The 16732-nt window shown below is 48.7% G+C and overlaps 1 protein-coding gene across 4 annotated transcripts in view; it reads left to right on the top strand.

The window, feature by feature from the left end:
• Positions 1-16732, top strand: part of MYH10 (myosin heavy chain 10) — a 273556-nt gene that overhangs the window by 211942 nt on the left and 44882 nt on the right. For all 4 annotated transcript variants that reach the window (XM_061461948.1, XM_061461946.1, XM_061461947.1 and 1 more), the window contains exons 5-6: positions 368-395; positions 12799-12901. In XM_061461948.1, the coding sequence (XP_061317932.1) occupies positions 368-395; positions 12799-12901 (131 nt within the window). The remainder of the gene's footprint in view (positions 1-367; positions 396-12798; positions 12902-16732) is intronic.

Here is a 16732-nt window from a genome sequence, read left to right as displayed (position 1 = left end):
CCTGTGTCCAACCTGCCCTTGAGCACTGCCAGGGATGGGGCAGCCACAGCTTCTCTGGGCACCCTGTGCCAGCGCCTCAGCACCCTCACAGGGAATAGTATAAAAAGTTTATTGTGGATGATTATTAAATTCAACCCAAATTTTGGCTTTATTATCTGAAATGGTGAAACTTTTAGGAATGTCTCAGCTGTTGTTTGGGGAGGGGGTATGTGTGAACTGGGACTTTAAGGGATGTTATTAATATTGTTTGAGAGAATCTTTACAATTGTTAAACTAAGTTTTAAAAGATTCCTTAAAGGAAAGTATTTTGCAAATTCAGGAGAGTGCAAGCAATCGACCTGTAACCACGTTTGTTCTTGTTTTTCAGACCGTGAGGACCAATCCATTCTCTGCACGTAAGTGAACACTTTTCCTATGGGCATTTCTGGGAATCTGACTTGTGGAAGGGGTCTTGGATACAGCTCTGGGAGTCCACCCTTGGCTTTAACCTTGGCCAGCAGTGCCTGGTGGTTAAAGATGTGGCACGAAGCGATACTTAATGTGGGGTTGTATTATTTTAATACAGTCATTCACCTTATTGAAAGCTTTATGGGCATGTTCTTTAAGAAATGCATTTGAGATGTCAGATCTGAACCGGAAACAGAAAGCTCTAAGAAGGGAACATCTGCCTGAGATGCTGGGCTGTGGCTGCTCAGTGTGTAGCACCCCAAGGGGACGTGAATCAGAAGCTGGTCTGGAAACCCCATTGAGCAGCAGCTTAGCGCTGGATCTGCTTCACATGGAGAGCTCTGAAGCAGCTGACACCAAGGTTTTGCTGTGTGAACCTGCAGTGGTCCCACCCAGGACCAGACTTCTGGCTTCAGCTTAACTTTCCGTGTGCAGTGGTGGGTACTCAGAGCGTGAGTGCTTCCAGCCATACGAGACTGCTGAGCTGATCTGTCTTTGGGCTGCTGTTACATGGGATCCAGTTTCCTGGCCTGCACAGACTGTGTCTCTGCAGCCTCTCCTGCTTCACTAGGGGTTGGCAGGCAACGTCAGCTCATTCAGGGCACGAAGCTGGCAGAGACCTGAGCCTGCCACAGAATGGTGCTTTTCAGCAGTTCCATTCTCCAGGCTCAGAGGGGTAAGCCCTAGCCTGGAGCAGGAGGGATGACCATGCAGGAGGGCAACTGCCCCTGTTGGCAGAAGTCTGCACTTAGGATGGTTCATCTGTGCTGTGAAACCACACTTGGGTCTGTTCTGAAGCTGCTTGCTGCAGTGGTGGGTATAACCTGACATCTAACGGGGATAGAGGGGAGGGTGGCACCTCCTGACTCCGCCTGGCTTATGTGGCTCAGGAGCACGCTGTGTGGCAGGCAACGTGTGCCGGCTGCGCTGAGGACATTGCTGGTGAGGATAGCAAATAGAGCTCATGGTCAGGGTCACTGCTGAAAGAGACCCGGGCTCAGTTTCCTTCTTGACTTGAAGGGATTCAAATCTTCATCTCCTGCTTCCTACAAAACTGCCTTAGCTCCAGCCTCTACACAAGGCTGAAGGTGGATCCTTCCAAGCCACACTTTTTTGAACTATGGGTACCATGAATGCAAGATTCATGGGGCCTGAGGACACAGAAGCAAATACAGTTCTGTAGCCAAGATAAAAGTTAATCCAGTTAACACAGGCTTGTCTACATCTGTGGTTCCTGCTCTTGGTAGGACTGCTGTTTTCCTGTGATGACTACTTCATGTGCAATGTACAAAACAGCCCTCAGAGCAGGGATGGGATCCCAGGGTGAAAAGAAATGCTTTGTTCTTGTGTGTTTGTGGGTATTTCAACAGTATGTGCTTGCCCCAGGGGAATTCTTCTGAAGCAGCTTCATGTTTGGTGCCTGTATGTGAACCGTGCCCTCCTTTACATGGTCAGCAGAGACCACAGAGGTTGGAATGGCAGCGCTGCAGGATTTAGGGCACGTCTGATCTGTTCATTTACAAATGGGAATGCCTTTTTCTCCTGCCTTCAGTTTTACTGTTACCTCACCTGTCAGGTCACCGGGAGCTTTGATCCTTCTGTACTGAATAGACAACCGAACCCTGTTTCATATCTGGTACCACACACTTCAGCACAAAGTATCTGCATTGGGGGTAGGTTCCACACCCTGGCTGGGCAGCCGAGAAGCTGCTCATTGCACAGCCTTTACAGAGAAGATTGCTTTCACGCAGCCAGGGGCGAGGAGTGGACACATGTCCTTACAGCCAGACCTCAGAACGGGACCACATCCACTACTGAGGACTGGGGCTGCTGGGGACTCTCTTGAGTGCAGGCTCAGATGATGAGCCTGGGCACATCTTCTGCTGGACATGTCAGTGTCTGGTGACAGATCTCCACTCCATGCAAGGTTTCAGCAGCAGTGGATGATGCAGCTCTGAAGGATTTTAGCACTGGCCTGGAATCTTGTCACAAAACTGAGTACTGAAACTATCAGTACCGTGACCCTGGGCAGGTTCTGTTTCCCTGGAATTCAGTGTCTTTGTTGCACCCATGGTAAAGGCTACACGTGACAGAAGAGTGACAAAACCTTTATAAAGCTGGGTGTGAGCAGCAGATTCCTGGCTCTGTTGCCTGCCTTGGTGCTTTGGGGTTTCCTGCTCAAGTACTTACACAGAAGCACGGTTGAAAGGATCAATGTCACTGGACACTGTTCACAAGGAAATACAAGTTTCCTCGGTAATGTGGACAGATCCGGAGCCTCAGAATTATCAAGGGTGAGACATCAAATCTCCAGACTGGATGTACAGGACCAAGGAACATCCAGTCTAGGTCTTAGCTTTTTGAGACTGTGATGACGCATGATGTGATGGATGCTGGGATCCGTGGTGTTTTTGTTACCATGAAGCAGAACACTGAAGTTCCACCATAGCCCAGGAGACCTTGCTAATGCTGCCTAACCATCAGCACCATTTAGATCCTGACTGTAAAAAGGATAATAAAAAGGGCTTAACCAGACTGCTGCTACCATTAATAAACAGTTCCCTCTTCAAATAGGTTTGTCTTAAGCAGTTTTACAACTGAGCCCAGTTCCAAGGGAAGAGCCATCAAACCCACATGTATTCCCCTCATGTATCTTTTGAACAAGCAGACTCTGAAGGCAGCTGTGGGCTGTGGTGCTGCCCCTGACGTGGCTTCCTCTGAGGGGGAGCTGTATCCTGGTGTCAGGTTTGTGTTGCACTCATACTTGACATCTGGCTGGGATGTTAAATCCTCTTCATGAACGGGACAAGGCTGTGGCAAAAAGTCCCTTGTGTAGCAGACTAAAGGGAGCTCTCATGTTTTGATCAGGAGCAGGCCAGTGTCCAGGACTTGTATTGCATTGCTGTTTCTGTGGTGAGGAGGTATATTCTGTGTGTGTCCCTTCCATTCCATGGAAATACAGGTCTTAGACTAAGGCAGGAATAAATCAGGTGGAATGAGTGTGTTTTAACTGCACCAGAGGTGGTTTCAGAGCCCTCTTTGGCAGTTCATAAAAGGCTTGAGACATCTCACCCCTGACTTGGCTTGGGACCTGGATCACCCGACTGACCCTCATCTTTAGTAGAGCTAAAAGTCCTCATTTTCTGTTCTCCATAGGATGGTTCAAGCTAGCTAGTGAGAAAGGAAACATCCCCTGACGTGTTGGGTGGACCATTGCGGTGTGCCTGTCATTCTGTTTCTGCCTTGACCGTAATTGTCTCCAAGATGTCCATAGAGACCTGCTTGATGAAGGTCCATCTGGGTAGCATCTTTACCTATCTCCCTTCCTCTGATTGATAAAGTGTCCTGGGATTTTGCCTCCTATGGCCAGATAAGCACTCAAGTAATAACATGTGGACAGCACCTTACCGGGTCTCCGAACTCATCCCCCTTTTCCTCTTGACAACCAGGAGTGCTGCTCTCAAGGGCATTCTTTCATTGGTGCTGGGGTGAGCCTTCAGGTTTGGTTTTGGCTCTCTCTCTTCAGGGACCATCTCTGCACTGTTTCCTAGTTCTGTCTTAGTGAATGTCTGATCCATTCCTACTTTCCCTGGAAAACCTTTAAACGCTCTTGTTTTTACCTCATTTGCAAGATGAACTGAAGCTTTTGATCCCTCTGGACTCAAGAGACAGCTGAATCCTGATTTTTGTCTGGTACACGTGGTGGTTTTGTACCCTAGGCCTGAAAATGTGTGGCTGAAATTCAGGGTTGAGGCTGTTCATTGTCTTCCCCGGTCCACATCTCTAGGGAATACCGCTCTTTCCCTGACAGGCTGCAGTTCCCTTCCTGCAGCCGCTGTTCTAGGAAGCAGGGAGCTGTGTTCAGACATGGCATGAAGCTGCAGGGCGGTTAGCGTGTTCTCTACCATCACACACCGTGTGCAGGGCGCTAGCCCTCATGGATGGCTCTCCAGGCACGCCTCTTCTCATGTCTCGGTTCCGAGGGTAGTGGGATTACTTGGAGGTTTCCTGTCTCAGCTTCGTCACCGTGAGGAGTCCTGCATGAACCGGGGATCTGGAAGTTCGCGATATGTTCTCAAAGTCAAATTTAACACCAGGAGAGGAGAAATCCCCCAGCTGCTGCGTTCCCATGGTGCTTGTCTCAGCAGAACATCTTGTCCTTCACTGAACATGGGAGCTGGCTCTTCAGAAGGGTATTACATCGCCAGCTGATGGGGCTGTCATTCAGTTCTCCAGTCCAGACCTGGTGACTAACACAGATGAATTCCTCTCTCGCTGCAGAAATGAGTTGTCTCTGAACACAAAATGCTGTGCTGCCTCCTTCTTCTTTTGCCTCCGTCTGTTCTCTTCCCTTTCCACCCTCGATCCTTTAGGGAACCAAATATAGACACCTGCATTGCCACGGAGACTGCTGAACAGGGCTTTATTCTGAGCTAGTGGCAGATAATATGCAGTGACTTCCTTGCTTCTGCTCTTCTTTGTTTCACTGTGCCCCCACCTTTCACCCAACCACACCTCTGCCTGTACATGGTTAGTACCTGAGCCCCAGGGACAGAGTTGGATGAGATTCCTTATTAAGGACAGGGTTTTCTTGGGGTGAACCAAGAGTCATTTTTCCATGTTCATTCTCTTTGGTGAGCCCCCAGCTGGAGCACTGCATCCAGCTCTGGAGTCCTCAGTACAGGAAAGACATGGACCTGTGGAGAGGGTCCAGAGAAAGGCCACAAAAATGATGTGAGGGATGGAGCATCTCTTCTGTGAGGAAAGGCTGAGAGAGCTGGGGTTGTTCAGCCTGGGGAGAGCTCCAGGGAGGCCTTGTTGTGGCCTTTCAGTTCTCAACAGGGGCCTATAAGAAAGATGAGGAGAGGCTTTTCAGCAGGGCCTGTTGCGACAGGATGAGGGGTGATGGCTTTAAACTGAAAGAGGAGATTCAGGATGGACGTGAGGAAGAAACTTTGTCCAAGGAGGGTGGTAAAACACTGGCACAGGTTACCCAGCGAGGTGATGGATGCTCCGTCCCTAGAGACATTCAAGAGCAGACTGGATGTGGTTCTGGGCGGCCTCATCCAGTTGAGGATGTCCCTGCTCATTGCAGGGGGATTGGACTGGATGAGCTGTGAAGGTCCCTTCCAACCCAAACTATTCTATGATTCTGTGTCTAGAAGGACTCATACCTGCTCCAGGGATCAATCCTGCTTTGCTCAGGTTAGTAATGATGCAATTTCTTATGTGCCCTTGGCCTTCCAACTGAGAAACCCTCAGCTGCAGGCACAAACATGTGCAGTTCCAAGCCCATGGTGCAGGTGATCAGACATGGGTTATTGCCTGGGTAACAGCGAGGTGGGAGGAACTGAGCGAACATTGATGCTGGTAGTTCCTTTTTGTCTTGGCAGTTGGCTGCTTGGCTCTTGGGCTGCCAGCCCCCGACAGACTGTCAGTCAGGTGCTGCAGCTCGGGCCTTTGTGAGTTAGTTCATCAAGCTTCCCAATAAAAACCAAGCCCCAAACCCAGCACCTCTCTGGGGAAGCTGGGCTTAAACCTCATCACCCCGCTTGGCTGGAGGGCAAGTGAGAACTTTCCTTTGTAAATGATTTGCTTGCTGAAAAGAAAGGAAAATATGTTATTGCAGCAGCTTCCTGGGAGCAGCCTCCATTAACCCAGGATCCACTGAAATCAGTCCCAGAAGAGTGGTGCTGGCTTTGCCACGTGCACCCACCTCATGGAACACTTGACTCCTGTAAGATGAGGAGTTGCAATGTATGGGTTTGCAGGCTGTTTCCTTGGGGAAGATGCTGCTGCTGAACCTTTCCTGCAGGTTGTTGCTTCTCTTCAGTTACTGCTGTTTGTCAGCATTAGCCTGGGCTGTTCTCCAGTAGGATGGTTCCTGCTGCTGGGTCCTGTTGACCAAGAGGAAGACATTTCTGTTGTGGAATCTGAGAAACATTCTAAGAATATCGGGGCTGTTCAGCCTGGAGAAGAAAACCTCAGAGCAGCTTCCAGTGTGTGAAGGAGGCTACAAGGATGCTGGCGAGGGACTCTTCATCAATGGCTGGAGTGACAGGACAAGGGGAATGGGTTCAAACTGGAACAGGGGAAGTTCAGGTTGGAGATGAGGCAGAAGCTCTTCCCTGTGAGGGTGCTGAGGCGCTGGCACAGGGTGCCCAGAGAAGCTGTGGCTGCCCCATCCCTGGCAGTGTTCAAGGCCAGGTTGGACACAGGGGCTTGGAGCAAGCTGCTCTAGTGGAAGGGGTCCCTGCCTCTGGCTGGAGGCTGGATGTGGATGAGCTTTAAGGTCCCTTCCAGCCCAAACCATTCTATGATTCAAGCCTTCCCTGGCTCTGTTGTTCAGCTGCAAGGCAACTGCTGGGAAGTCAAATATGAGAATGTGCTGCCTGGCACTTCTTTGAGCTGTTGCAATTCTAGGTTGGAGAATCTCACCACAAGCTTCTGGTATTCTCAAAACTGAGACTGGGTTTGATAAACAGTCATTTGGCAGCCGCTTGCAGCCCCACATGGGTATCTAATCTGCACTGGCTGCAGTAGGAGTGGTGGGGTGTGGAGGGAATAGAGCCTGTTTAGTAAAGGACAACAGCAGCAAATACCAAGCATTTTTGTATACAACCTCTGGCTGGAATCCAGCTTGTAACATTCCCTGGACAACTGTGCAGAGATGATGGGAAGTGTCTAGAGAGAAATCAAAGAGCTATAAAGCAGCCGTGTGAATAGTAAAGCCGCTTAGTGACTCTTCTGCACTAGCTCAGACTCTCAGTTATACCTCTTTGTTTCAGCACGTTAGGCAGGTGATTAAGGCAGCCTGCAGTGACAGGTCTTGACTGTAAGTATCTGTTAACGTGTAACTGGAAGGTCTGCTCGGTTGTGTCTGAGAATAAGTTTCTTCTGTTCTTTGCAACTGCTGTTGTGAGAAGAACAAAAGACCCTTGTTGGGGCTCTTACTTTCGCAGTTACTTGCTCCTACAACCCCTGGAAGTGCTCACTGCATGTGCTAGCGTGGTACGTGGCTGCTGCACAGGAATGGAGGCATTGCTGGCTGAGGAGCCGGTGACAGGCTGGGATTCCTGTGCCCTGGGCAGTGGGTGCTGAGGAGGACTCACACTAGCACTGAGGTGATGCCACCTGCAAAAGGACCTTCTGCTTCCAGATGAATGTCTCACCCCAGAGCTTGGTGCTGAGCAGGGATGATAGCAATAGACTGAAACTCGAGATGAAGGGGGAGAAATCTTCCCTGTGAGGGTGCTGAGGCGCTGGCACAGGGTGCCCAGAGAAGCTGTGGCTGCCCCATCCCTGGCAGTGTTGAAGGGCAGGTTGGACACAGGGGCTTGGAGCAAGCTGCTCCAGTGGAAGGGGTCCCTGCCTGTGGCAGGGGTTGGAGCTGGATGAGCTTTAAGGTCCCTTCCAACACAAACCAGGCTGGGATTCTGTGAAACTCCTGGGGCAGAAGAAAGGTTCGGGTGATCCAGGCACCCAGCGTGGAAAATCCCGGCTTGTTCGGTTAGTTTTCCAGGAGTGTAAATCACAGAGATGGTCTGCAGTAGGCAGGTGGCACTAACAGCACCTGGCCATCCTGAGTACTGCTTATCTTCACAAATACTGTTCATTTGCAGTGGACTTTGCGTACCGGTAGCAAGATGAAGAGAAGTCTTTGAATTTCAGAGGTTGGTTTGTACGTGTGGGTTTGTGTCCATCTCTCCTGTGTGGCTCTTGACACTACGCACTGCCTGTCCTGCGTAGCCCTGGGCTGCTGGGGGGATTAATGGCCAGCTGGGTGGCGGTGGAAGGGTGCCAGTCCTTGCAGTGAGACTTCTGGAAGTGCCTTTAAACTAATCTGACTTCCCTCAAATCCTTTGCCAGTTCAGGAAGAGGTTGTGGTGTTGTCCTGTCCTGCCATGCTGTGTGCTCTACCTGTCTCAAGATGTGTAGATGCTTCAAACCTACCTGACAGTAGGGAGAGCAACTGTTTCACCACTGTTTTCCTCTAGAACAGTAGCTTTCCTTAGAATGGGTCTTTCCCAGGCAGGCATTTGACCTGTTCCTGGCACTGTGAGTGGGCTGGGTGGGACAAGAGTGCTGCTCTCCTGGCAGTCGGTGGACTGGCTTCCTGACCCACGAGTCCTTTCCTGCTGTGTTTGCTGTGCCTGTTCTCTAGAAGGCAGTCTTTTCAGACAGGGTATTCCCTGTATTCCTTTTGTTTCTGTGCAAGAGCTGGGCGCAAGTTGCTCAGGAAAAGAAATTGCAGCTGGTTGAGAAGATGGTCCCTAATAGTTATGAACCAAATCACAGCTGAGATGAGTTTGCCCCAAGCAAACTCTCCTGTATCGAAGGTGATGCTGCAGCTTCACAGGCAACAGATTGAAACCCATGGCAAAACTCAAAAGTGCTCACACTAACTAAGCTTTTCCTATTTTAAATGTGCTTGAAGCTGCTTCAAAGCAGAAGCTTTGCTACAGGGAAAAGCACTTGAACTCCATATACTGGGTAGATTTACCTGCAAGTGTTGGACTTCTTGTCCTTTTGTCCTTTGTAACACAGTTTGGAAGGGAGAGATCCTTCAGTTAATTGATGGAATCACCTCATGCCTCCAACTTGAGACTGTTGCTGAAGGTGGTTTGCTTAATTGGATGTGCTCTTTGACACAGCCCAAGTCTAGAGTTGATGGAACCTTTTACTTCACTCATGAGGTTTTATCTCTGCTCGTAGTGGAACTGAAAGTGAAGCAGAGGGAGATGAAAAGACCCTGCTGAAGCCATTAGCCAGGCTGCTGTTGGCTGAAGTTTGGCAGGGATCTCAGCAGAGGGGTTTAGTTGTTTAATTCATGGTAATATACTGAGTTGTATTAAAACAAGGGTTTGAACAAGTTAATCTTTACCTTCATGGTACCATCTCATTCCATCAATCCTGCGCTGGGTGATAGTCAGAGTTTACCTTTTTTGGGCAGGTTGGTGGAGGTAGAAGACTTTAATTTATTTTTCTAATCTGTGTGTTTGCACTCCTGGGAAAGAGCTGAAGTCCTCAGAAACCATTATTCCTATAAATGAAAAAAGGGCTTTATCCCAAATCTTAATTCTTTTGCAGTCTATGGCAGCCGAGCTATCTACCACCGCATCCTGCAGGAAATACTTGGCATACTTGTAAGCTCCAGGGAGCGGAGAACTAGGATGATAACATCCATTTAGTGCTGCTTTTCACTGAGGACTTGCATAAAAGCTTTATCTAAAAAAAGCCCCAACCCACTATTATATTGAAAGGCTTTTTAGCAGGAGGAATGTGTTGGGAGCTTTCGACCTTCCTGTCTGTGTACAGCTTTACTGGGGCCTCCGCCAGAAGAGTTGTTGGTTCAGAGACTCCTAAAACTGGGTGTGCTGCCCTGTTAGAAAGCCAGCATCTGGACTGTATTGGTTGTGCTGCTTTCTCTTCACTGCATGCGTCCGAGTAGATTTTCCTTCCTTAGAATTTAATCAACTTCCTATAATTTGACAGAGATAATGTCTCTAGTTTGAAGGGCACAGCCGATGTGTTCCCTGGCCCTGCTGACAATGAGAACAAATTGTGGTGTTTTAAAATGTAAATGTTTATTTTGCTGTACTCCTTTTCTTACTTCTCATACCTGCTGGAATGGTTTTAGCAGTAAGCATATTTTAATACCCATCTAGAAACAGGCAAGACTGCTTTTGCTGTTGCTTGTAGTCATGAGTTATGTTAATATAAACACTAGTAAAAGGGAGACTAGAAATTAAGGCTTGAGAAGGAGGATTTGGCATCAGGTCTTGTTTTCTGCTTATCAGTCTTCGTACTTGTATGTGGTGATTCTGGGCTGGGGAGACATGGGGCTTTTCATTGAGAGTTCTAGCGGTCCCAAAGTACACCCAGTTTCGGTGTTGCATATTGATGGTATCTTGGCAGAAAGGATCTCCAGGTATCCATTAGCTCCTTCTCCCAGTAATCTTCTCTGGAACCAGCTCTTCAGGTAATACGCTCCAAGTTTCTCCGTGCAATGAGCAGAGCTGGTGTAATGAACATGTTTCAAGGGAAGGACTCTCTCCATCTCCAGAAGTCTTCAGTAACCCAGTGCAGTGATTTCTGCTCTTTCATATTCCCTACCATTTTCCCCTTGATGGTTGGCTCATGAGGAAAAATGGAGCAAAAATGGGTTTAGACAGGTTGATGCAGCTGCTTCTGAGAGGCAGATGCCATCGGTACATCTTGGTTGCTTGGTTAACCCTCTGAGCTGTGGTAAATACCCAGAGCCTGTCTGCAGAATCACCTTGTCCAGGGTTTCAGTTCAGAGTTTTCCCTTGCAGAGCCTCGGGGCTGATCAGCTCCATCAGTCAAACGGACCAGCTGCTGCACCCTAAGCTTGTATCCAGCTCTTGGGGGCTCCTCTTCATGGTGGATTGGTGAAGCTGCTGTGGGTGAGCATCTGTCCTTCCTTGCTCATGGCTGGGAAAGGGCACACAGTGCTGTCTCTTAGTAAGAGGTTGCCTCTGCTTGTGCTGTTACCCAGGGGGGTTCCCATGGTTTAAAACGATTGGAAGGTAAAAAGGAAACATGATTGTTTTAGAGTCCAATCTGGGGTGATATCCTTTCTGTATATGCAAGGTTGAAAATTTAAGTGCTCTATTGTCTCATTTTTCATTGACACAGAGATGATGCGAGCGCTGGAGCAGCTCTGCTCTGGAGCCAGGCTGAGAGAGCTGGGCTGGGGCAGCCTGGAGAAGAGAAGGCTCCTGAAGGGGAGACCTGAGAGCAGCTCCAGTGCCTGAAGGGGCTGCAGGAAAGCTGGAGAGGGGCTTGGGACAAGGGATGTAGGGACAGGCCAAGGGGAATGGCTTTAACCTGCCAGAGGGGAGACTGAGATGAGCTCTTAGGCAGAAGCTCTTCCCTGTGAGGGTGCTGAGGCGCTGGCACAGGGTGCCCAGAGAAGCTGTGGCTGCCCCATCCCTGGCAGTGTTGAAGGGCAGGTTGGACACAGGGGCTTGGAGCAAGCTGCTCCAGTGGAAGGTGTCCCTGCCCGTGGCAGGGGTTGGAGCTGGAGGAGCTTTAAGGTCCCTTCCAACACAAACCATTTCCATGATTCTATGATTTTTGCAGACAGTAGGGTGAGAATGGGGATGCTTCTGAGCCTCCTTTGTGATCAAGAAACTCGGGTCTGAAGGCAGTCAATACAGAAGCATGTGCAGACTGGCTGAGCACTCTGCTGTGCAGCATGGTGGAGGGAGGTATTTATGAAAGCTATAGAAGAATGTGCTCAGATCCCTGCTGGGCAATGGACGTTCCCATTGTAAGTGCCTTCGTTGAGAAATACACACATGTAAAATGTGCGCTTGTCATGCCTACGGAGTAGTTGGCTTCCAAACCGCTGTTTGTGCACAGCTCTGCAAGGACAGAAGCGCTTTCCCTGTTCGCATGCAGATCCCCATGAGCAAACCCTTCATAGTGGTGCCAGCCGGCAGTTGTTGTCTCACCCAAGATGGGATCTTCCTGCAGTAGTTTGCTGCCCTTGATCATGGCAAAGCCAGACCGGGTAATCCCTTTGGCGCTTGGAGTCACCCAAAGATCAGACCCAGGTTTTATAGCTGTAGTAACCTCCTTTGCGGCTGCAGCGATGTGCACTTGCGCTTATTTCCTGCCTGGGCTACCCCGTATGTAAAGCTCTCAGTAAATTCTGTCTAAACATGTTCTGTCTCTGTGTTACAAATGCAGTGTGTGTTTGCTGTCTCTGTTGATCTGTGGGCTGTACCTCCCTGTGCTAATACATTCAGTTCTTAATGAATTCATGTAGCCCTGTGGCCATAAATCTCTGTAAAGGAGGTAAGGGCCTGCAGTGGGCAGTGGAAAGAACCTGTTGAAAATGTGTTTTCTTGGGCTTTGGAACTGGCTGCTATAGGCTCTGAGTGTCCCCATCCACTTGGTGATTGTCATAAGCAGTTCCTGGTATGTGAAAGGTGTAAAAATGATCATAAATATCAAAGTGTGTCTGTAGAGATGTCATGAATTAAAAATCAATGTATGTATCTTCACTCTGGAAAATGCAGTCTCTGGTGGGGGCTGAGCCTGTTTCTTGTTCCTTAAGGTAACAAAGGAATTGAGGAATATAATCCAAACATTTTAGTCAAGTTAATGTTGCATACTGGTTCAACATCTCAATGCTGAGGAGATCTTTAGGATGAAGGAGGTCATTTAAATAAGTACCTTGTAGTCCCTGCCACGTGGGTGCTCTTGGGTTCAGGTGGGTAGGGAAGGTTTCTTGCGTGGTGAAAGCCATAAGTGGAATGAAATGAGGTTGATCCGTTGTTGGAAATGAATGTTGAGGAAACTGTCTGACATGTTTTGCAGAGGTGAATCTGGTGCCGGGAAGACTGAAAACACTAAGAAGGTTATTCAGTACCTTGCTCATGTTGCTTCCTCCCATAAAGGAAGAAAGGACCATAATATTCCTGTAAGTTGGGATATTTTCTCACTTGTTTCTCACTCTTTTTAAAGCTGTCATCTTTGCATGAAACCCACAACTGTTTGTTAAAGATAAGATGTAATATAATCCATGTAACTTTGTCTTAACCATTATTTTCTCTTTAGTAGTAGCTAAAACAAGCAGTTACATCCAAGCTTCCAGTCAGTGTTGGCTGTTTAACTTGTGTTGGGAAATGACAGGCTTTATGCAGCATTATACCTCGGAGCAGGATCAAAGCTTTCTGCTGCAGTAACCCCAGCTTTCTAAACATAGAATCACCTTGGGTAACTGTTAGTGAGTGGCTTTAGGTCCAACGAGATGCACTTTTCAGTGCTGTGTTTGTGAACAAGCTTTCTGGTCTTCCACAGGTTAACCTGTAGATGGAAAAATTCTCAGGCTCAAAAGCCGCTGTAGACTTCCTGTATCTAGAGGTCAGCAGCTAAGCTGGAGCTCAGATTTGGTAACATTAAACCCAAGAGTGTACACTTTTGTGTCGGAGAATCTTGGGGGTTTTGGTAACGTGTCACTCGCTCTGATTTATCTAAAGCTTCCTTCGCATTTCCAGCCAGGCTTCAACATTTGCATTGAATTTTTAGCAATTCTTTGCTTTAAAGTACTTGGCTGGTTTTGGGTATCTGTTGCTATGAGCATCTGGGTCTTGTTGTGGTGAAATATTAGTTCAACCTCAATTACACCATCCCTGGAAGTGTTCACAAACCATGTAGATGAGGCCCTCAGTGACATGGATTAGTGGTGGCCTTGGCAGTGCTGGGCTAAGGGTTGGACTTGATGCTCTTGAAGATCTTTCCCAGCCCAGCTGATTCAAGGCCAGGTTGGACACAGGGGCTTGAAGCAAGCTGCTCTAGTGGAAGGCATCCCTGCCAGTGGCAGGGTTTGGAACTGGATGAGCTTTAAAGGTCCCTTCCAACGCAAACCAGTCTCTGATTCCATGATTCTGCGTTTCCTCTGTTCTTTATTGTGTGGCTGCATCACTACTATGAAATGAAGGCACAAACTAGAAAGGGGAAAGCTGGACTGGAAGATGTCTGTGAAGGGAAGGATGAGTTGCCCTTTTTAATGCAGTGTTGGTTTAAATCCCTGGTTGAACTGCAGCTGCATTTCCTATTCACCAGTGTGGTCGAATGGGATGGGGGTGTTAATCTCAAAAGAGTTTTGAAGATGTTTGTTGTAATGAGCTGCTTTATGAACGGTCGATGTCTGTTGTGATAAGGATTGGAAAAGGTTTTACTCGTTGTAAAACATAGTTTGGGCATAGTAAAGAGAGCAGGGTCCTTTCCTGAATAAAGGTCTAATACTTCAATCCTGAACTTCACCCATGCAGTACCTTAGTGAGTCCTGGATTAAACATATACCAAACACGTACCAAAAATGCAGAAGGTTTGTGTAACCGAAACAGTTTTGAAACACAAATGACCCTCCCTTGTTCTGTAACAATTCATTTTCACTCATACACTGCAAACAAACCATGTCTGACCCACACACCTAGTGCTCAGGAGTCAGGAAGTGTCAGAACTGGGGCTGTAGGCACAGTTAGGTTTGTCCCTGTTGGCATATTCAGTAGAAGGCAGCAGAGGGCTGGTGTGATCCGCAGGGCCCGTCTGTACGAGCTTCGTGCACAGAGAAGATGCTAAATAAGCTTCTTAAATTGACTGCTAGTGATGGATTTACCCTCATCCATCCTGTTGCAATGACCAGTGTCTGCTGTGAGGCTGTTCTGAGCACTGCATTGAGAGTTTTTAGGAAGCAGTTTGCACGCTAATGAATGAATACACGTCTCCCCAAGACTGTTCTGGAGTCTGGGGTTACCTTTGCTATAGCCTGGCAGAATGCTGCAAAAGCATTACAAGAAAGTGTGACCCCTCCAATCCTGCTGGCACCTCAGGCTGTGGCCAGGACAGTGCTGTGGTTCTGCCCTGCCATGGCTGCTTTCCCAGTGTGTTCTCCAGCAGTGCTGATGGTGAAACATTCAGCTTATGTGAGGAGCATCACTAGGGGCTCTGCCCATCCCTTGGACAGCCTCATCACATTTGGCATTCAGCTGCTTGTCCGTGAGACTCTTCTTTCCCAACGGCCTCTTTCCTAATAGTTATTTTCCTTAGAACAGCTTCCAGTATCTGAAGGGGGCTACAAGGATGCCAGAGAGGGACTCTTCATCAGGGGCTGTAGTGACAGGCTAAGGGGAATGGCTTTAACCTGCCAGAGGGGAGACTGAGATGAGCTCTTAGGCAGAAGCTCTTCCCTGTGAGGGTGCTGAGGCGCTAGCACAGGGTGCCCAGAGAAGCTGTGGCTGCCCCATCCCTGGCAGTGCTCAAGGGCAGGTTGGACACAGGGGCTTGGAGCAAGCTGCTCTAGTGGAAGGTGTCCCTGCCCGTGGCAGGGGTTGGAGCTGGGTGAGCTTTACGGTCCCTTCAACCCAAACCATTCTATGACATTTCACCTGCAGAGGAGCCCTGCATGTCTTCTGCAGTTGAAGTCCTGTGGGGAACAGAGCCAGTAACACATGGTAACCACAGAGGGTAGAATCACAGCACTGAGGAACCTTAACACCAGCATTTCCTAATTCTGGAGTGTCTGAATCTGTAGCCTCACAGTCTCATTTCCGGTTTAATCCCAAGGAATGTTAAAGGTGTTGTCTTGGGCACTGTGCTAAGAGGTGTGGGTAGTGGTGGTGGGGAGCATGCAGAAGAGAAGCTTTAGTAGTTGTGGGGCTTGGCAGAGCTGGGTGAGACTGGGGTAATTCCTGACGTCGGAAATGGAGGCTTTCCAGAGCTGAGTCAGGGGGAAGGCAGAAAGCCTTGGTGCTGAGTTATAAACACCAGCTCTTCTGAAGGTGGGAGGAGGAGGACCATGAGCCTAAGCTCTTGCCTGCAGCGTGCTTGGTTGAGTGTCAGGACTGGCACAGGTACAACCCCAGCAGGAGGTAGCAGGGGTGAGAAGGCAGAACATACCTGTTGTAACTGAAAGCTTTAGCTTCACATCCACCAAACTGACCGCTAAGGAATGCGGGGGGATGAGGTGGTAGCGCTGAGGACTTTCCCAGGAAATCTGTGTATTTGCCTGCACCAAATATACTGTGTCTTACTCAGTTGTTAACTATGCCACGTGTGACACAGACAGCAACGAGGCTTTAGCTTGGCTACCGTGAACCAAAGCTGTCCCAAGGCCACAGAGGAGCCTCTCACCTCCGCTCTCAATGATTCTGCTGAAGGCTCAGGAGGTGAAGAGAAAAGGGTATATAGAATGAGAGGAGGAGAACAAGGACAGGTGATTGGTGAGGCTGATGTGTTTGGACACAGGTGAGGTGAGAAGAGTAGGGAGGGCAAGGAGACTTGTCAGCTGCTTCCCTTTGGCTTGTCATTCCCATACATACTGAGATAGGAATGAGAAAAGAGAATGAGGTGGTGGTGTTAATGCATGCATTAGTGTTGCTTTAATATGGTTAAGACAAGAGTCTTAATTCAGATTCTTGGGTTCTGCTTTGTTTTGTATACTTCGTGGTTTGGGACGAGAGGGAAGTCAGTGCAACATACAGAAATGGTTAAAACCGGCATCCCTGGCTTTCCAAGAGAAGTGCTGGTTGTCACTCACTGCCTGGGCACTGCCCATGTTACTCACATGTTCTACAGGCTGTCAGGCTGGGGATGCTCCTGGCCGTGCTTGGACTCTGTTCATGGTCAAATACGTGACATCAGCTGATGGTTTCAATCATGGCAGTGTAGAAGTAGGTGAGTTTTATACAGAAGTGCATCCATCCACCACTGCCGCCTGCACATCCAGTCATCCTGGCAGAGTGCACCT

This window comes from Pezoporus flaviventris, unplaced genomic scaffold (assembly GCF_033815535.1).
Source record: "Pezoporus flaviventris isolate CSIRO_AGI_PZ_B2104156 unplaced genomic scaffold, CSIRO_AGI_Pfla_v1 ptg000034l, whole genome shotgun sequence".
In the NCBI taxonomy this organism is placed as follows: domain Eukaryota; kingdom Metazoa; phylum Chordata; class Aves; order Psittaciformes; family Psittacidae; genus Pezoporus; species Pezoporus flaviventris.
Note: the sequence above shows the minus strand (reverse complement) of the source record. Positions and strands in the feature narration are given on the sequence as shown.